The following is a 20776-nucleotide window of genomic DNA, read 5'->3' as shown; positions in this document are numbered from 1 at the left end:
CCAAGTGGGCAGTTCTCTCCCCTACCACGGGCTGCGGGGCTGCCAAGTCGGGCTCAAGGACCGAATTTTCACTTCCTATTGCGTATGGGGCCGAGAAGAAAGAACTGTTCAGCTTGATTTTAAAATATGACAAGGGATCTGAGCCCTCTAATCCTTCGATCTTTAGAAATACTTGATTCTTTTTGTGGGGGGGGGGAGCGCAGAGTAGGCATCAAGACTGCCTCTGAGACCCCACACCCCCCACCCGGTTTGACTTTCCCACCAGCCCGCCGCCTGGGAAACGCGCCCTCGGCTGGCACAGGGGTACCAGAGCCCGGCTCCTTTCTTCCTTTCTTTCTTTTTTAAATCGCTCTAGCGCAAACCAGGCAGTGGGTCAGGGCCCAGAGGCGGGGGAGGGAAGAGGAGAGGGTTGTCTCTGAAAGAGGGGAAAAAAGGAAAGCGAGGCTCCAACTCCAGGAGAAGAACGGCTGCCGCAAGTTTCCCGGCTTGTGCCAGTTTGGGGATTTGCGAATCAGACCGGAGCGGAGGGAAAGGCGGGCGAGAAAAAAAAGCCCGCATTAAAACTAACCAGCTCTGCCTAAAAGCCCGCTTTTCACCCTTAAATAAGACAATGACGAGGGGAGAGAAGAGACGAGTTATTTCTCACTCTTTAATTATTCCAATGCTTAGCATTATTTAAAAAAAAAAAAAACCACACACATTAGCCAATGATACATTCTAACCCTCAACAAAGCTGGTATTTTTCTCTGATTACAGACTTTGCCGCGGCAAACCCGGGCTCCGACGACAGAGGCAGCGCAGAAGCGCGCTCCTAAATGAGACACAATTTTATTAAAATCATAATAATTCCTTGCATTTCTATAGTGCCTTTTCAGCAGTGGATACCCCAGGTGCCCATGCCCGGTTCTACGAGGGAACTGGCGACCAAAAACTCAGTCGTGAGGCAGGCGAGGCTCGCCAGCTCCACAGAGTGCCACCGGCATGTATTTCTTTCTTTTTTTAACAGCCCGTTTCCATCAGCCTCTGTCTCACGCTTTAAAAAAAAAAAAAAGAAAAAAAGTAACAAAACTCTTAAAATCTTAAAAATATTTTTTTTTTAAAAAAGGAGGGAAAAGATGACCTGTAATATAAGGGGAGGAGGGAGCCAAGTGTGGTCTGGGAGCCTGGGGCCAGGGAGGTGCTGCTGGGATGGGCCGCCTCTGGGTTCAGGGTGCAGGGTCAGCCGCTGCCCAGGTCACCTCCCCAGGCGCAGCTGGAGTAGGCTGAGTCATCTGCACATGGAAAAGTAAAAGGACCTAACACCACCAAAGCACATTTAAGTAATTTGGACAATGAGAAGTCGCGTTAATGACTGGTTTCCGATGGGCCGGCGGGAGGGCCCCCAGGGCACTTTCACTGAAGGCTGGGGTGCTGCTTGAGTTCCAGAGGGGCCGCTGGGTGACTTCCTCGGGACACCAGCCTCCTCCAACGGGTTAAGTCGGGCCCACTCTGCGCACACGATCCTTTCCCGCTTTTCCATCCTTTACCCCCACAAACCAGCCCACGTTGTGCTACAGAATGGCTGGGAGAAATGGGAAAGGGGGGGACTTAGCACCCCAAATTCAAGAAGTCATCCGTGAGAGGAAAGGCAGTATTGACCGGAGGGGATCTGAGGGGAATTTTTTTTTTTTGAACGTTGTTGGAGACTGCGCAACTCCCGCGGCCTGAAGGCAGGGGAGAGGGGAAGGGAAAGCACATTTTCTGCCACTTAGTCACATTTCTTCCCGGTGCCTGCTGGAGGCCAAACGCCCCCAAACCCAGCCAACCCTCGAAACAAACAAAAATCTCCCCTGCTAAATTTCCCCTCCCTTACTCCCCCCCAAAGGAGCAGCGGCTGGGAGAGAAATGGGAGGGAGGCCTGGGGTCTGGAGGCAGCGACGCGCGCACGATGGCGGGCAGAGAAGGGACCCTCTCCAGATTGGCGCCCTAAGGTTGCCTGCAGATTCTGGGGGCATTTCGCCCCAAAAGTCCTCCGCGCGACTAAAGAATTACAGGAATTATCAGCATCGCGCTCATTCCAAAGCCTTCGCGCGCGTTAGCCCCTGTCGGGGATCCGGATGGGCACGGAAGAGGGAACTTAAGCAAAGGCGGCCCACGGCCCCACCCGGAGCGCCCGGGGACCCAAGAGGCCGACGGGCCAAAACGCCGCCATTTGAGCCCCTTCTGGCGGCGGCCTCTGCTGCTGCAAATGGCGAGGGCCCCCGAACGCTACGCCGGCAGGCCCTCGACGCCACGCGGGGTCACTTTGGGGTGGTCGCCGCGAGGGGTTAGGCCGTGCGCGGGTGGAAGGGAGCCCTGCCAGCTGGGCGCGGGGCAGGGGAGGCGAGGACCCCCGCAGGAACCGGGCCTGAGGCCCCGCAGAGGCGTCATTCTCCGCTCTACTCCTTCACACCTGTTCCCGGTCTCCCGTCACCTGCCCGCGGAGGCAGTGGTCCTCAGTCCTCGCTCAGCGCCTGGCGCGGTTCCGCCCAAGTGACCCAGCCGTCGTGCGCACAGGAGCACAGACTCTCGTCTGGTCGCATGACGACGACGACGGCTTCCCGCCTTTTTGCCTCCGCGCGCACGCGCACGCCCACGCCCAACTTTGCGCCCGGCCAACGGTCCTCTGGTGCCCCAGGGCCGGGGTCATCCGCACCATCGAGGGGTATGTTGTCCCTGTAGTTTCCACCCCGTGGTGTGCAGTGCAGGTGACCGTGACTGTCAGCACCCGTGTCCTGCCTGCCGCGTGGAAAGAACACAGCCCTCCCTCTGCCTGAGGCCAGGAGAAGGCCTCCCCACGACCCCAACCCTCCTGTGCCCCCACCCCCATTCCCAGCGTGAGCTAATTGTAGCAGGTCCGGGAATGCCACAGAACACCTCGGAGGTGACAATGAGACAATGAAAGGAGTTTGTAGGTGGTGAGCACCTGGCAAGGGGTATATGCATGTGCTGGGGCTAATGCATGGCCCTGGGGGCAACTTTCTGCAGGGGTTTGCAAAGGCACATGATGGGATGCACCCACTTAAGGTGGGGGGGTGCCGGATATCTTCTGGGTGATGTTGGAGGTGGCCTGGTTGGGGCATCAAAGCGCTACCGTTGGGCAGTGGGACCATCTAAGGAGTCCTGATACAACCCCTGCCCCACCTCTGCTCAGCAATGTGCTTCTATTTTAAGATACCTCCCACCCCTCCAAAATCCACCCACTGGCTCCTGCGGTCCCTGGTGGGGTGTCTAAGGGGAATCTGCCTCTGCCCCAAGCGCACCTGAGGGGAAGGCCAGGAGGCCAGGGCAGGGTCTGAGCTACCAAGCTGGACTCAGGGGGGCAAATGGAAGTTTCGCCCGAGGAGGGGGCATTAAATGGCCTCTTTGTGGAGAGGAATTGTGGGCCGTCACTCAGGATTAATTTAAGCAGCAACAGCAAACACACACCAAAAAGCAACGTCTGGCCGCCAGCACCCACCCCCGCGATTGTGTTTCGGGGAGTGCTGCAGGATTTGTTGGTGTGGCCCGGCCTTTAAAAAACGTGGGGCGTCCACAGAGGGAGGGGGGAAGGCTGATGCTGCCTGGCCCCATGTCCCTGCTTGGTGAAAAAGGGTTTGCAGGTTTGGGACCAAGCCGAGTGGGGGGATGGTAAAAATCCAAGTGCAAACGTGGAGCAGGAATGGGGGGAGGTTCTATGTAAACTATATATATAAAGTACAAATTTCCAATATATATATATATGTCACATGCAGGGGTGCCACTGAGTAGCAGCTCTGGGGCTCTCGCCTTCACCCCAGGGACATTTGGGAAGGCGGGTGTTCTAAGAGAAATCCGGCAGGGCGGTGGGGTGGGAATTAGGCCTCCGCTTCCCGGTCTCCTCCCCCAACAACCTGAATGCCGCTTTGGAGCCAGGTGCCCTGGGCGGCCTGGCAGGTGTGCAGCTCACGTGAAACACACGCGTGTGCAGGCTGGGGAGATGTGTACCTGCGTGGGCCTGGAGCCACGTGTGCGGGCATCAGCAGTCCTATAGGCTTGCCGACTCACCGGAGCCCAGCACACCCATGGGGGCACAGGGCAGTACCAGTGCTCAGAGCCAGGTCTGGGCAAAAAGCGGGGGAGAGCATGTGGTATGTGTGCAGGGTGTGTGTGTGTGTGTGTGTGTGTGTGTGTGAGGGGGACCCCATCTGATGTCGGGCAAGAGTGAGTTTATGGGCTTGTGTGCTCCTCGAAGTCTCACTAGGGGTTAGGCCTATGCGTGCATATGAACTGGTGGTGCCTGGGATCCCCCTGGGGGACCACGTCTAAGCCTCTCTGAGAGAGCGTGCTTATGCGTGCCCTTGAGAGCCCGCCTGCATGGCCTGCTGGGTTGTCAGACACGGGCATTCGAGTGCCAGAGGGCACCGGGATGCTGCCCCGGGGGGCCGCCCGCTTGGGTTTTCGAGCCCCCTAGGAGCAGCCATGTGTGCTGGGGCCACCGTTGAGGCCAGCAGAGCCTGGATGTAACCCCTGAGCAGGCCAGGGGGCAGGGCCAGCTGCCCAGCCAGCCTCAGCGGCGGGAAGTCACTGGAGGCGTGTTGGTTTTGGCCAACGCAGCTCAAACGGGGGAAGCCCCGGGGAGCAGCAGGGGTGGAACAAAGAAGGGGAAAGTGAGGGAAGGCCGGCAGCCGGGGAGGAGGAGATTCGTCCTGGAATGCAGAGAGCCTTGGGGAGCAGGGGTGCTGGGCAGCCCTAGACTCTGGGCCCTGGCTTGGGGTGAGGGACCTCGCCAGTGCCCACAGCTGCCAACTTCCCACTCCCCCCAACTCATTCTCCCCCTCCCCCACCCCATGGACTGAGACCCTGGCCCCAGTCAAATGCTCCCGCACCGGGAATCCTGCAACCCCATGCGCGCGGGTGAGGAGCCAAATAGCATTTGGGGTGGAGAGCAGGGCTCAAATTTCCGCAGCAGAGGGCAGACAGTTTGAGGCCCCTTCCCTGTTTCTTGGCTGGACTGCTTAGAACCTCAGTTCTGCCCATCCGGGGAATGGGAAGGGAACTCCCACAGGGAGGGCCAAGAGGGGGAGTCTCCGCTGAATAGGAGTGAGTTGAAAAGTAGGGTGACCTGTTTAAGCCTTGCTTGCCCCTGGGGGCCTGACTGAGTAATTTCTCCCTCCCCCACTTCCAGCTCCATGACCTTGGCACTTGACCTTGTGGCCTCTGTTGCCTCATCTGTAAAACAGGTTACTCATACCTGCCTCACATTGGGAGGGTTACAGGAGGTCATGTGCGCGCACATGCGCACACACACACACACACACACACAAGCACACACGCGCGCGCGCGCGCGCGCACACACACACACTCCGCCTGCTGCCCAGGCATAACTGCTGTGGAGTTGGTAGCTGTTATTTTTATTGTGAGGAGTCTATGGCTGTGACAAGCTGTGACGCTTGGTGTGATCGCGTGAGGCTGGCTGTGCGTGCGACTGTGCCGCTGTGTGTGTGTGCGTGTGTGTGACAGGTTGTGTGTGAGACTGTGCGTGGACGACAGATTGTGCCGGTGTGCGCACTGCCTGTGACAGGCTGTCACTGCGCGACAGACTGCGGGTGGCGGGGTGTTGCGGGTACCGACTGTGAGTGGAGATGAGGCGGTGTGTGGGGCTGGGGCTGGGGGACTCCCGAAAACCTCCCTCAGTGAGGCTCTGGCTGACAGTGGGAGGGGGAGGCTCTCAGGGTCCAGCGGCCCCTCAGGCCTTGACCTTTCTGTCGTGTCCAGTGGGACTCCACTTGCTTGCAAACCTTAGTAGGTGACCGGTCAGAGGGGCCCTATGATAAAGCCGCCCCTGCACCCGCTGTTGTCAACTCGGGTCCCCCGGCCCCCCGCTTCTTGCTTGAGTTCGGAAGACCCCGGGATTGGTCATCAGGGATCTCAGGGCGTGAAGGACCCCAGGTCTGGCTGGCTTCAGTGGGGGGCCTACACCCCAAGCCTATTTCCCACACTTTCCCTGAGCTCCAGGCCTGGACAGGGATGGTGGAGACCAAGAGAAAGGAGGGATATGGGGAAAGCTCCAGAAAAGCCAGGGGGAAAAATGGAGGGAGAAGGTGAGAAGACCGGAGACTTGCCTGGGACCTGGAGAACCCGGAGCTGCTTGAGGTTGGGGCCTCCAGTCGGGCTGGACACACATCAGGTTGTGTGGGTGGGAGGTCAGGACTGGCAGAAACACCCACTGATGCGGAAGGGCACTGTGTTCCAGGTTCTGCGCTCAGACCCCTGATCTTAGGGACGCTGCATATCAACCCAGCCAGAGGGAGAGAAAAGCCGGGGATTCTCCTAATTTGTGTGGGATTCTACTTCTTTTACCACCCCGGCCCACCTCTTCCCTTTACAGCTGGGGAAACTGAGGCTGAGCGAGGGGAAGGGACTTGCCCGAGCACCAGCTCGCGCCCAGGAGACCTGAGGATAGAGGACTTCGGGTTTGGAGAAACCTCGCGGCTGGAAAAATCCCAGGCCCTGTGGGCTGGGGGCAGCCCCTTGTGAACCCCGCCCGCCTCCTGGTGTGTCAGGATGTGTAGGTTTTGTGCGTGATGGCATGGGCTGTGGTCCACGGCTGTCGTGTGTCTGGTGTGCAAGCCACAGAATGATGTATGTGTCCCTCTGTCGGTACGGGCCTCTGTGCGTCTGTGTGTCCATTCAGGGCCAGCCCCTGCCACAGAGTGGGGAGAGGCATCGAAGCAGCCCCCACCCCCCCGAAAGTGTGTCTTTGATACTTGCAGCCTCGGCAGCGAAAAACAAGTTTCCACAGGGCCGCCTTGGGCTGAGGCCAGGCCGTCCTCAAATAACATTTGAAGTTACTTAGCAAACTTTGTTTAGTGCCGAGAGAGGCAGAGAGGCCCGGGCAGCGGGCTTGGGGTGGGGTGGGGGGAGTAAACCGGTTCCTCCGAAGTCCCTTGCCCCTCTTGGGGCACGAGTGCCCAACATGGGGCTTAGTTCCCCTCCCCAAAGCTCCAGAGAGAAGGAGCAGGAATCCTGAAGGCCCCGGGCGACCCGGGTTGGGGGGGAGATCTGGGCACCCCACAGAGAAAAGCCTTGCTTTTGCCAGTCCGGGCCCTGGACTTTGGCAAGAATGCCCACCCTGGTCTCCGGGTGGCCCAGAGGCTGATTGTCCCTGGGTCTGGTTAGAAATGGAAGGGTCTACACTCTTCTGTGCTGCCCCCTTTCCAGAGCCCAGCTCTGCCAGCCTTGAGGCAGGTTGTACAAGCTGGCTCAGGGCCTGTGTCCCCCTCCAGACATGCACACACACACACACACACACGCACGCACGCACCCAGAAAGCCCCTGGTGCCCACAGAGCCAGCCTTCCCAAACCCTCATTTCCAGGGTCCCGGCCCCAGGCAGCAGAGAAGGCCTGAGAGCCAGCAATGGCGGGTTTGGAAGTGAGGTTGGTGCCTATGGGAGGGGGAGGAGGAGGAGATGCCAAAAATGGTGAGCCATTACAGGCAAGCAAGCAAGCAAGGGAGGAAACGAGCAGGGAAGATGGAAGCCAGGCGGGCATCCTTGCGGAGCTCTGGGCTGCAAAAGGGGAGCGAGAAAAGCAGTCTTGGGCCTTCCAGGGAGCAGGCATGGGGGGACAAGCCCCAGGTGGCACGGGACAGGCAGGGGGCCGGGAGGCGCCCAACGCTCCCCCACCCCCACCCCAAGCTTTGAAATGGAGACTGGCAGCAGCAGCCGCTGGGCTCTGCCCGGGCATGGGGTGGGGGTGGCGGGCGGGCAGGGCGCCAAGCCAAATGCCACCAGGCTGGGCACGGTGGTTGCCAGCCGGCAGCGCTGACCCCACCAGCCCCAGCCCAGAGCCCTCACATCTAGAACTTTGGGGGTGGAGGAATATGGGGGCCCCGCAGAAATCAGAGGTCCAACGGACAAAGCCAGGTCCCCTCGAGCCCATGGGCAGGTCCCCAAGACCCTACAAAGATGGCGCGGCCTGGCACTGCCAAAGTGACGGGCTGGGGTAAAAATAAACTGGGCCCGCCCCGGGGGAGCTAAATCGAGGGGCCCAGGTGGAAGTGCCACTCCGGGCCACCAGCTGCCCCTGCCCCACCCCCAGCTCAGAGCAGCAGGGCAGGGCTGAGAACACCGGGTGCCCATCGAGGCCCAATTTCTGTACAGGAGAAACCCCAGCCATCTTGTCTCCCCGTCTTGGGCGGGCAGCATACGGTATATCCACAAACACGGATAATGGATGATCTCAGGCTGCACCAACAACAGGCCACGCACGGAGGCAGACGGTGGGGGCAACCAGGTTAAGCCTCATACCCTTGACCTCCGGATTGCCTCCTCTCGAGAGGGAAAAGGGCCTGTGAGGCCATGCTTGAGCTGTGGTAGAGCTACGCTGAGTGGCAGGTCAGCGACGGGCCACGAGGCCTCTCAGACCGCCTCTGCTAAAACAGCAGCTGCCCAGCTCTTCCGAGGGCCCTACCTGTCCTTCTCCTCCTCCGACCTATCACTGTCTCAAGTACTGGACACTCCCTTGTTTTTCAGGTTCACTGTCTGCCCTCCCACCGGGGCTGGCACCTCTGCTGATTTTGCTCTCTGCTGAGCCCCCAGGGCCTAGAACAGGGCCTGGCACCGGGGAGGTGCTGAGTAGATATTTGTTGAAGGAATGCACAGGCCCCCGGCAGCACCCCCAGCACTCGGGCTCCAGCTGGGTGCCCAGCAAGGTGTGGGAGAAGACATCACGCCCCGTCGGGGGAGTGAAGGCAAGCCGGGCCAGTGGTGGTGCAGAGTGGGTGAGCCGACCACCCACTCTCACTCTGAGTCCTGGATGGAAGAAGATCTGAAGGTCAGGGTGGTAAGGAGGGTTCCAGTGCTGACAGCTGGGGCAAGCTTCACATGGTGGGGGTGGGGGTGGGGAATGTACAGGCTCACTCTGAAATTTGGTAAAGGCCAGAAAAGAAGCTGCGATTCTGTCCCCATCAGGAGGATTTGGAGTGGTGGCAATCAGAGAAGAGGCTCAGGCTCTATCACCTCCTAGCCCTTGACCCTGGCGCTAGATATCTCTTCTCTTAGCTTCTCATCTATAAAACCAAGCACTTACTTCGCATTAAGCACTACTTTAAAGCACTTCCTATAAGCCAACTCCTGTCATCCTTACCATAACCCTGTGAGAGGAAACTAGAGGCACAGAGAGGTTGAGTGAGTTGCCCAAGGTCACACAGCTATTGAATGAGCCAGGATTCAAACCCAGGAAGTTGGCTCAGAGCCCCCGCTCTCCTAATAACGTCCAAGTGTCCCAAATGCCAACAGTGCCAAACTGAAGAAACCCTGCCTTATTATACTGTCATCCACACACAGAGTAGCACACACACAGCCACAGCTAACCCCTGCCACGCCTGCCTCACATGGAAGGATTCTGGGGACAAGCTGGGAAGGCACTTAGCACAGGGTACAACACAGCAAGCATACAGCACGCTTTAGCTATCACTACAGTTTTTAGGACATCTCATTATAATCCCATAAAATGCTTTCTCCCTGTGCGAATCTGCCAGCCCTCGCTTTTCTTTCTCCAGAGTCAGAAATGAAGAGTCCATGGCCAGAGGATTAAGGAGACACCCTCATGGAGGACAAGAGTTTCAGAAATTAGCCTCGCCTCCCTCCCGGACTGTCTTGATGGCTTCCAGAAGCAGGACAGTTAGAGTGGGGCCGCTGGGCCAGAGGACTGGGGTGTCTTGGGCCAGCCCAGGCATGTGGGTTCGCACGCTTCTTCCCCTCAGGTGTGACAAACCAGCACAGGGATTCAGAGTCCCAAATTCTATCTGGAGAGGTCAAGGTAGTGGAATTAGGGGCTCAAAGACAGCCAGAGGGCAGGCAGGCAGAGGGGAGGCCCGAGGAGGGCAGGTTCCAGCGCTCAGCCACCATTTCCAAACAGAGCCAGGTGTAACCCTGGCGTGAACGCCTGTGTGGTTGTGACGCTCATCCACACGCACTGGGGCAACTCGGGACTGTAACTCCACACCGTCTGTGCCTGGGCTTATGTATGGGGATGAGGTCGCATTTGTGACAACACCTGGGTCCTGACGAGCAAGACTGTGTGTGCGGCACTGACAGCATCTTGTCCGTGTGTGTGCACACATACGTGCACCTGCGTGTGTGATGAGTATCCATTGTGCCCATGTGTGTGTGACTGTGTGTGTCTGAGAGGATTCGGGCTGAACGTCGCCGCTTCAGCACTGTTGACATCAGGGGACTGGATCACCGTTGGTGGTGGTGGGGGCGTCTTGTGCGCTGGAGGGGGCGGGGCAGCATCCCTGGCTTCCCCTCGGAAGGTGCCAGTAGCCAGCTCCCCTCCAAGTGTGATGACCAAATATGTTCCCAGACATTGCCAAGCGTGTGTGTATTGCTGTGTGTCTGTGAGTGTGTGGCTGTGTGCATGTGCTCCTCTGTGATGGTGGGCGGGAGTGCATCCGTGCTCGTGTGTATGTTTCTGGGAGTCTGACAGTGTTAATTCGTGCACGTGCCATGTGCTTCTCGCCGAGTGTCTGTGGGTCCGTGCGACACTCCGTGGTCCTGTGTGTTGGGCCACAGCGAGGCATGTGTCTGTGCTGTGCGGCTCGTGGCCTGTGATTGAAGGACCCCGTGTACCCGTGTGCACGTCCCCGCAAGGGTAGCCCACGCTGACGCGTTCGGGTGGGGCGGGCATCTCTAGGTGTTTGTGTGGAAAGGCAAGTCCCTTTGTGTGGGGCCGCCCGTGTCTGTGCGCTCCTGATTTAGGAAGGTGTGCTATGCCCGCGCGTGCCGGTGACAGTGTACGACTTTGTGTGAGACGGACCCAGAATAAACCCCTAAGATGATTCTGCGGAAGCCAGTATGGGGGTGAAATCTCCCGGATGCTTTGCCCCCCACCCCTTGGTCCCAACTGTCCCGGGACTGAGAGCCGCTTCCCCAGGCCAAGGGGGTAGGGTGCACCTCTGAGTTGCCCCTTTCTCCGTCTTGGCTCCCACAGATTCAGGTGGAGACGGACCCCTGCCCATGCCCGATCTGTGCCAGGGAGGCTGGCACAGAGCTTTCTGCCAAGGGGGGCAGGGTCCTCAGCAGTGATGGTGGCACTGCCCCCTGCCCACTGCTGGCTACCACCCCCAGCTCCCCTCAGGGTGGGGCCCCAGTAGGGGGAAAGCTCCCCAGTGCAACCCTGGCTTCCGATTGGCTACGGATCGCCGCAGTGCCCGCCACCCGCCTCCCCCCTCCCCGGCTGGCGCAGCCACATCGGTAGTGGTGGCAAACACAGCTCCGAGTTCTGGGCACAGCTGCGCCTCACAGAGGCCTGCCAGCCCCACCAGAAGCCAGACACCCCAGCTCCATGCCCCCGACCCCTCCCCACCTGCCCGCCCGGCCAGCCAGGCAGCACGGTCACCCTGGCTGCTGGCCCCCCTCAGGCTGCCAGGCCCCCTCCACCCAGCCCCCTCACCCATCAGGCCTGTGCCCCCTTGGCCAAGCCCACTTGGGGGGCCCAGGCCCCTACACACGGCCACTCCCGCTCTCGGAGGGGCTCCTCAGGAGGGGGGAGGCGGCGAGGAGGGGGGGCAGGGAAGGGGGGAGCTAGCCCTTCTTTTAGTGAACGCGCCCAGAGCTGGAGCCAAAAATCGAGGAGGAGAGATATTCAGACGGAGCCAAGACGCGTTTGGCAGGAGGAGAGAGAGAGGGAGAGAGGGAGCGGGAGGAGGGGAGGAGAGAGGGAGGAAAGAGAGAGAGAGAGAGGAGAGAAAGAGAGAGAAAGAAGGGGGGCCTCGGTTTCCAAATCTGAGCTCTCAGAGCCTCGGAGGGACAGCGGGTGGCATGGGAGGTGTGGGACCCAGGGCAGGCTTGATGGCGGGGGCAGCGGGGGCGGAGGGCTCAGGCCCACAGAGACAGCCGGACACCCCAGCTGGCCAGGCCAGGACGGACATAGGCAGAAGCCAAGATCAATGCGCACCCGGCAGACAGAGGGAGGCCTGTGGGCGGCCCAAACACACACCCGCACCTCGCCACACAACGGGCTTCTGTCCATGCCGGGCCAGGGGCACGGGCGGGGCCCACAGCGGGGCCACCGCGGCTGCCCGACCTCATGGGAAGCCATGGAGAGGCCGGCCTGCTCCCAGCCGCTAGCCTGGCCGCCATAGCAGGCATTTCACACGCTGCCAGGAAGCCAAAGGGGGCCAAGGAGAGGCGGCCCTCGTGGTGAGATACACTTTGGTGGCCACAGGGACAAGCCCAGCACGCAAAATGCCACAGGCAGGTGACACCCGGAGACCCAGGCATTGATACGTTCGCCAACATAGGTCGACGTGCATGGGAAGCCACACCGATACAACCTTGGCTGTGACCGTCAGACAGCCAGAGAATACACTTAGTGGCACACTGACATGCTACAGGGGCACCATGACACAAAGACGACACCAGGCACCCGATAAACACAGGGACACGCACCGGCAACTCTATGGTTCCCAGATACGGAGAGATGGAGCTTGGGATGACCCCTGGAGACACAGGCAGGCGGCACCCAATTACGGCCACTTGGAGACCTGGGGAAACTGGCAGACGGACCCGTGCTGACGCTTGCGCCACATGGCCACCTACAGCAAAATGGTGGCTCTCAAGCCCGACACACCAGTGAACACACGCAGATCCAGAAGAAGCCAGTTAGCCATTCACGGCCCTCCTCCTGGCTCCTTTGCCTCCACATCTGGGGCTTCGGGGATGGGAAAATGAATACACACCCTTCTTTCCCCTACCCCAGCTCAGTGGGCGGTGGGGGGGGGGGAGGTGCAGGAGCCCATCCTCTGCACTTTGTTGGAGGAAAACACAGGTGTCTATGCATCCTCTGCCTCTCTTGGTCCAGCTGGAGGGAAGTGAGAGACCCCAAATTTGTGCTTCAAGGGCAGATAGAACAAGGACCAAGATGAAAAAAAAAAAAAAAGGCCAGGCTCCCAGCAGGTTGCAGATGGAAGCCAGCGATCAGACACTCGCTACCAGGGGAGTTACACTGGCGGCCACAGCTGTGTGCCCATCCCCTATGCACACCCCCAGTGGCTGCCTGACCCTGCCAGGTGCCCACATAGGATCCCCCATATGCGTCCTAGCCCTATGGTGGACTCAGGTGATACCACTCATGTCCAAATGCAGAAGCAGCTCTGGAGCCATGCAGACGTCCCTGAAGTCATCAAGACCCACCCCCAACTCCAGGCTCTTTGCCCCTCTCATGTTTGGATGCTCCTACATGCTCCAGAACAAGGCCTCAGAGCCCAGCCCCAAAGTGGGCCTGGTTGAGGCTAGGGTCGAGACTAGGGAAAGGGTCAGGGTAACCAGTGGCCCCCAAAAAGGTATCTGGTCCCTGCGGGGCATTATAGGGCTCGTCCCTCCCTTCCTGTCCCCTGCCCACCCCTAACATCCCCTCTCCCTGCTTGAACCCCTGCTGCCCTCTGCCTGGCTGATAGGACTCCACCCAAGGGAAAGAGCTGGGCCATGAACCGGCTTCCCTCCTCCCAAACTCGTTTCTGGCTTCCTCCTCCAGGCAGTCTTCTAGAACTTCTATGGTTGGGAGGTGCTCCTCCCTGCCTTCCACCCGCCTAGAAGTACTCTTCCCTCAGTTGGGAAGGCCTAGGGGAGACCTAATGATGATAACCAAGATGACAAGTCATTCCATTTCCTGAACATGTGCTACAGGCCAGGCTCTGCGCTAAAGCCTAATCACAGTCCAAGAGTTAGGGGCTCTTATTACCCATTCTACGGACCAGGAAAATCTGCAGTTCAAGTCACAGGATTAGAAGATGTAGACCCAGAGTTCAAACCCTGTGCCATCTAACAACAAAGCCCAATTCTTGACTTCTGCACCCACAGCCTCCATCGGGGACCCTTGAAGCCTCACAAGACATTCCTGGCTCAGCAAAAACCCTTGACTCCAGCACCCAGCAAGAAGAGAGCATCCTGCCCGCCCCCCACCATTAACCCAGCAGAGCCCTTGGCCCCAAGCATGGCCTGCCTGGTCCAGCCTCAAAACATCTGAGTCCAAGCTAGCCCCCAGCACGGCCTGCCCCATCCCCGCTCATGCCTACACACACCTCCTATCCCAGAAGCGGGCATGAAGCAGGTAGGGCCAGAGCCAGGGGGAAAAGGCACCATTAAAAGGGGGCGCTACACTGTGCCAGGACAGGGAGCAATAGCATTGTGGGGACAGAAACGTGGCCACGGTGCCCCAAGGAGCGAGCTGAGGTGGGGGCATCGGGGAGGCCCCAGCCCACAGCCCCTGCCCTGGAAGGATTGTGTGTGCGGCTTCACAAAAACAGGGGTGTGTGAACATTCTGCTGCTCGCGTGGCTGTGTGGCAGGAAATGTCGGCCCGTGTGCACGGGTGCATGCACACCCAGGTGAGCCAAGAGGGTTACGTCTTATATAAAAGCATGTGTCTGTCCATCTATCTGTCCTTGAGTCTGTGTGAGCAAGCGGAGGGGTGAACACACATTTGAGTCGGCGTGTATCCGAGCGTATCCGGGAGATACGGCTGTGTCTTCGTAAGCCTATGTCGATACACATATCCCATCTCAAGGGGGGCGCGCCTGTGTGTTTATGTGTGTGTGTTGGGGGTGGGAGCGAACACAGGTCCACCGTTTCCTGTGTCTGCAGGCTCCTCCATGGCCGTGTGTCTGGATGATCAGCCTGAGCGGGTCATTCATGTCCCCATTTTGGGGGTGGCGGTGATGTAATGTATGTCCTCATTCTAGTGTGTGTCTGTTTGCTGGGGAAGGGGTCCCATCCATCCACCCCCTCCTGTCTGCCGAGGACTCAGGCCTAGGGCCGCAGTGGGCTCAAGCAGCGCCAGCAAGCGCCCCGCCCAGCCGCCCTGGATTTCGATGCTTTTTCCAGAAGGAGATTCCCCCCCCACCCCCCACCCTTCCCCCTCGCCCACAGTGCCTTTCCCCGCCAGGGCCCCGCTGCTCCAAGCTCGTTCCTGCTCAATCATTTATTGACTTTAAAATCGAAGCCAATTCTGGTTTGAAAAAAAGGGGGAGAGAGAGCGAGAGAGCGAGAGAGAGAGAGAGGCCAGAGAGACAGAGAGAGTCCGAGACTCATGGCGGGGGGTGGGGGGAAGCAGAGACGGGACAGAACCAAAGTCAGAGACAGAGACAGGGAGAGACAGGGACAGTCAAAGATATGGAAGGACAGAGGCTAAGAAAGAGAGACAGAGAAAGAGAGAGAGACAGAAAAGGGGCAGAGCAAACAGATATAGAGACAGAGACAGAGAAAAAGACAGAGACTGGCTGGGCAAATTACGGAAGCAGAAAGATTTGTAAAAACAGAGACTCTGGATCCAAGAGATGTGACTGTCGGGAGGGGCAGACAGACCCTGCTGACCAGCTGACAGCCGCCGCCTGCTCGGAGCTGAAAGGTGCCACCCAGAGAGACCATGCGCCCCTTCCTCCCCATCCACCCTGACACACTCAGGCCTGTGACACAGAGCTGAGCCCTTGCTCTGGGGTGTCACAGACTCAAGCCTGGGTCATGCCCCTGCGTCCGGTTGCTACCCCAGACCCTTCCTGGTCTTATCACCAGTGGACTGGCTGGCATTTTCTTTCCCAGGGTACCAAGTCTTACCCAGGGCTCAGGGGGCAGGCCAGGCTGCTGGGCGGGTAGCTGGTGGGGAAGGGGCGACTCAAGCATGGGGTCTTGACCCCACTAGGCCCCCGAAACACCAGCACGTAGTCCAGCCAAGCATAGCCCCAAAGGCAGCCACAGCTCAGACCCCGCTGGGTGGGCAGGGTTGTCATGGGACCCAAGATAGAGTGATTGGTCCATCAAAGGCACAGATCTGGGGGGGTCCCCCAGGCTGCCACAGTGGCCAGAGTGCCTGCTTACACCTCCATGCATACTGTGATACATACATGTACCTTTGTATCCTCACCAACACTCACACCCAGTTTTGCACAGGAAAACCTGCTCCCTGGGCCACACACATGTCGGTACCATGAAGGCCTGCCCCACCACCACCGCCAACTCATAGAAGCCACATGCAGACCCCAAGATTGACACACACATACGCACTTGCATCTGTGGATCTAGGAGTGTGGTGCGGCCACGGCTGACACACAACCCCGACCAACTCGCTCGCCCCTCGCCACCCTCTGCCACCTGGTAGCAGCCGTATTCACTTGGACTCCCACTCCCATCTGTGGGCACACTTGGCAGAAGGCTGGCAGGACTCAGGCTGGGCAGAGGAGACAATTAGGACCCCAGGCCTAAAGATTCTCCTTACACACGCAGGCCCTACTGGCAGGCAGGGCTAGGCAGTCCCCAGGTGTCCCCTCTTCTGAGTCCGCAATGCCCGCAGTAGCCTGGCCCCCCGCAGGCAGCACTGCCAGGGCCACTGTGGGGCTCTGGATAGTTCTTGTGCCCTCTCAGAGCCTGGGTATCATGGCCCAGGGAAGGTGGAGTGCCAGGGCAGGCATCCCCCGCGCTTTTGCCGCGGCTGAGCGCCGCTCGGGGAAGTTCGCTGGAGGCGGGACGCGCTCTGCTCGCGCAGCGCGCCAAGGTCGGCTCTGTTGTGCCCGTGGCTGACCCGACGGCGTGGCCGCAGCACGGTCGGCGGCATCCACGGCTGTCTCCCGCCCCTCCCGCCTCCGGGCGGCGGGACGGGATTCCCCCGGCCCGCCCGGTCCACTGCGCCGCAGCCAGGGTAGCTGGGGCCGGAAAGTTTGCGCCGAGGAAAGTTTGGGGCGGTGGGGGGGCCGGGGCTGCGACGTCCAGGGTCGGCCGAGAGGCGCGGCCCCGGCTGGCAGCGCGCCCGTCCCTCCCTCCCCTCCCCTAACCCTCCGAAATTTGGGAGCCCCGCCATTTTCTTAGCCCCGCTCCCATGTGAGGCCTGAACAAAGACTTTGGGGCGACGCCCGGGCCGCTCGGCCGGCCCCGGGCACCCCGGCTGCACGCAGGGGCCGCCGCCACGCATACCGGCCGCTGCCACCCTCGGAAAAGCTGCGCCCGCCCCACAGAGCGCCGCGGGACCCAGTCCCAGCTCCGAGCCCTCGGGACCACCCCCTGCCACTCTGTCACCCCTGCAACCACTGCCAGTGGCCACGCTGCCCGGGTGCACGCCACAGTCGCCCACCGGTCGGCGGGAGTCCACCGCACCCCAGTCGAGCGCGCGCGCACACGCACGCACCACACACACACACACACATACACACACACACGCACTCCCGCTCCTCGCTCCGGGGGCAGCGCCACGCACGCAGCCGGCCACCCCCAGAGCCCCCACCAGGAGTCCTCCGGGTGGCCAGGGTCGCACGCGCACCCTGACGCCCGCCTGCGTGCAGGGACTGCCCACAGCACGGCTTGCACCCCTCGGCCGCCCGCAGTCTCACTCCCCCCCCACCCGGCCGCCGCGCGCCCCCTCCGTCCGTCCTCCCGCCCGCCCGCCGGCCTCCTGCGCCCGCTCCCCTCCCCGGTCGCCCAGGGGCGGCGGCCGGTACCTGGGTGAGGCAGTACGGGGAGTACATAGCTGGGCGCCCAGGCGGGAGCGCGGCGGCCGGCCGCGGCGAGGGGAGGCCCGGCAGGCGGCGGCCGCGCTCGGGCTCCGGCTCCGGCTCGGCTCCTCCGGCCTCCGCCGCGCTGCGCCCGCCCGGCCCGCGGCCCCGCGCTCGCCGCTCGCAGGCTCGGCCCCGCCGGCTCCGGGGCCGCCGCCGCCGCCGCCGCCGCCGCCGCCGCGCTCGCCGCTGCCTCTCGCGTCCGCTGCTGCCGCCGCCGCTGCGCGTCTACTCCATGCCGCCGCCGCTCGGCCGGTCACCCTCGCCCGCCGCCGCCGCCAACGCCGCCGCCGCCGCCGCGCTGTGAAAGTGAAAGTTTAGACAAAGTTTGGAAGCGGCGCACTCCGGGGAGAGGGAGCGGGCGGGCGGCGCGGGCGGGAGGAGGGGCGCGGGGAGGGGCGGGCAGGGCGGGGGAGCGGCGGCCGGCGCGCACACACACACACATGCACACACACATGCACACACGCGCGCGGGGGCGCACACCGACACAGCCACCCCGACACGTGCTGGCCCGCGTTCCATCGCAGACACACGCTGACACACAGCAGGGTTCGGACCCCGCCACACATGTCACGTACAGAACGCATTGCCACACGTTCCACGTTCCAACAACGAAGCACACACAGACACCTACACATACACAGCATAGACACACGCCCTGGTGCACCAGTCCGCGACCCACACGCTGACAGGCACACAGGCCCACCATCACACGATGATAACCTATACACATACATTCCAGCAATGAACCATGCTTAGACAGGCGAACATGGGCCTTCCACGGACACACACTGATACACACCAAGAGATACATACACCCTTGCGTGCTGATACGTACGGTTCACGCTGACACACTGACAGGCATGATCACACAACCACACTGTGACGCACTCCAGACATACAACTCCTATATATAGACACCCACAGGCACACACAAAGCCACACCGAAACATCCTGGCAGTAGCCAGCCGGGCACACAGAATGACACTAATAAAATGAAGATGTGCTAACACACTGTCAAACAAACATAAGCCATCAGATACTGGCATGGCATGCACATGCCCAATGACACAGGGAAGGAGCACACTGACCCTGATACAAAGAGATACAAAGTGTCACTGATACAAACTGACATTGGCAGTCACAACAACACAAGGACATACACAGGGCACACCTGGTGCCCAGATGGACCCCTGGGCCTTGGGTACACTGACCAGTAGTCCAGGGGATCACCCAGCCATGCACACAAGTATGACACACATACACCCAGGCCCTTCCCACACCCCAGCCTTATGGCCCTCATGCAAATACACACACACACACACATACACACACATACACACTTGTACTTGGCCCCGATCGTGGACATACACAGATCTAGCAGGCACTACAGAGCCCTGCAGGGACAGAATGGGCATGGAGGCCTCAGGTTCACGTACACTCTTGCCCCACCTCCACTCCTGTGAGACTTCAGTCTCTCATGCAAGCTCCTGAGCCCTCAGAAAGGAACGGGGGCAGAAGTGGGTACTGAGGACCCTGGTGTGGGGCAGGGGGAGCCCTTAGGTGACCCCTGAGGTGGGCGGGGAGGTGTTGCCTGCAACCCCTGGGCAGCTCCTGCCGAGACAAAGCTCTCTCCTGCTGCCAGGTACAGCCAACACCTTCTCACCCTCCCGGGGCCAAGAAGCTGTGGCAATGCTAAGCCCTGCATTGTCTGTGGGAGGGGTGCGGGTGCCCAGGTGTGTGCATGTGCACGCGCGCTCGTGCTGGGCTGGCTGTGCAGGGCTGCCAAGGCTATACTCCTTGGGTCCCTGCAAGCAGACACAGGGGCGTGTGTGTGTGTGTGTGTGTGTGTGTGTGTGGTCATATTACATCACTGAGGCAGAATGACTGGAGTTGTGTCCTCGGGTGTCTGTGTGGGTCTGGGTGTACACTGAAACACAGGTCAGTGTACACCCAGGAGTCTCTTTGTGGGGACCAGCATTGTGTCGTGGTGGGTCTCTCTATGGGCTTGGGAGTGTCTGTGAATCAGAGATGGTAAGCACCTGCCAGGCCCCATGTCAAGCACTGGGCTCACAGGAAGAAACAAGACAAAAGATTCTGCCCTCCAAGAGCTGACATTCTAGTAGGAGTCACGTGTGGATGGGGCCTGGGCTTGGCAGGAAGTCCTGGAGACGGGGGTGCATGGGGGGAATGAACGTGTGTGCTTCAAGCTGACCACAGCGTGCACGGCGGCTCCGATGGTCTTTCTGTCCGAAAGTGTCGTAAGCATGTGACAACCTTGTGTATGTGTGGCAGGGATATGGGTCTGTGTGTCCCAGAGGGCGGGTGACCAAAGGGGCAAGTGGGCAAGAGTCCCGTTGAGTCTGTCTGTGATAGGGGTCTGGGTGGCAGAAAGTGTCCATGGGTGTTACTAGGAGTGTGTTCCTGTGGGGTGGTCTTTGTGGGTCGGGAGCAGTGATGAGGATCTCTGTGTGTGTGCGTGTGCCAGGGAGGGGGTCTCTGTGTGCCTGAGGGTATGTCTGGGTCCCTGTGTTGTCATTCAGCGCTTCATAGGTTCTGTCCCTAGAATGTTGTGGGTCCCACACGGCCTCCCCCACTATGCCACAGCCGCTCCCGATCCAAGGCCGTGGCAGAGGGAATCGATACGTCCTTAAAAATTCAAGGGCTTCTCGTAAACAGAAACTTTTAACACCGTTTAAAGTTTCAGGGCCTTTGCTGCTGCTCCTCCCCAGCACCGCTGCAGGAGGAAGATGGTGGGGGGGGCAATTGTGAGAAATGGTTTGGAGAGAAGGGGCCAGGCTGCATGCTGCGTGGGGGACTGGGGTGGGGGGGCACCATGAGGGACTGAAAGAAGGAACAGGAAAGGGATTTAGAGATCAAGGAGGACTGGGGGCTGGATAGCTCAGGAAAGAAATGGAGAGGGCTGAGTATCTGGCACCTTTAGTATAACTGGAAGGATTGGGAGAGATCTCGAGAGCCAGGCCGACCCCCCGCCGCCAGACCTCCTCTGCAAATGGGCATGAAGGGTGGAGCCCCTCGGAAGCCTCCCCCCCCCCCCCCCCCCCGCCAACTTGGGTCTGGTCCTCCCCCAACTAGACGGCCTGGGCTCCCAGCCCCGTCAGCCAGTCACGCCAGACCCTGGGGCTGGGGTGTCCCCACTCGCTGATCTCCCTCCTGGTCCTGCATCTGTCCCCAAACCTAGGCTCTGCTGGAACCAGCTTCCCGTACCCACTCACACCCGCACTCACACCACCA

General features: G+C 60.3%; 1 protein-coding gene across 1 annotated transcript in view; it reads right to left on the bottom strand.

The window, feature by feature from the left end:
• The window catches only part of NFIX (nuclear factor I X), a 96314-nt gene extending 78722 nt beyond the window's left edge, over positions 1–17592 (bottom strand). The window contains exon 1 of the mRNA XM_032312640.1: positions 17468–17592. Within this exon, the coding sequence (XP_032168531.1) occupies positions 17468–17494 (27 nt within the window). The 5' untranslated portion in view covers positions 17495–17592. The remainder of the gene's footprint in view (positions 1–17467) is intronic.
• Between the last annotated feature and the right edge of the window lie 3184 nt (positions 17593–20776).

This window comes from Mustela erminea, chromosome 1 (genome assembly GCF_009829155.1).
Source record: "Mustela erminea isolate mMusErm1 chromosome 1, mMusErm1.Pri, whole genome shotgun sequence".
In the NCBI taxonomy this organism is placed as follows: Eukaryota; Metazoa; Chordata; class Mammalia; order Carnivora; family Mustelidae; genus Mustela; species Mustela erminea.
This window is presented reverse-complemented; position numbering and strand designations above follow the sequence as displayed.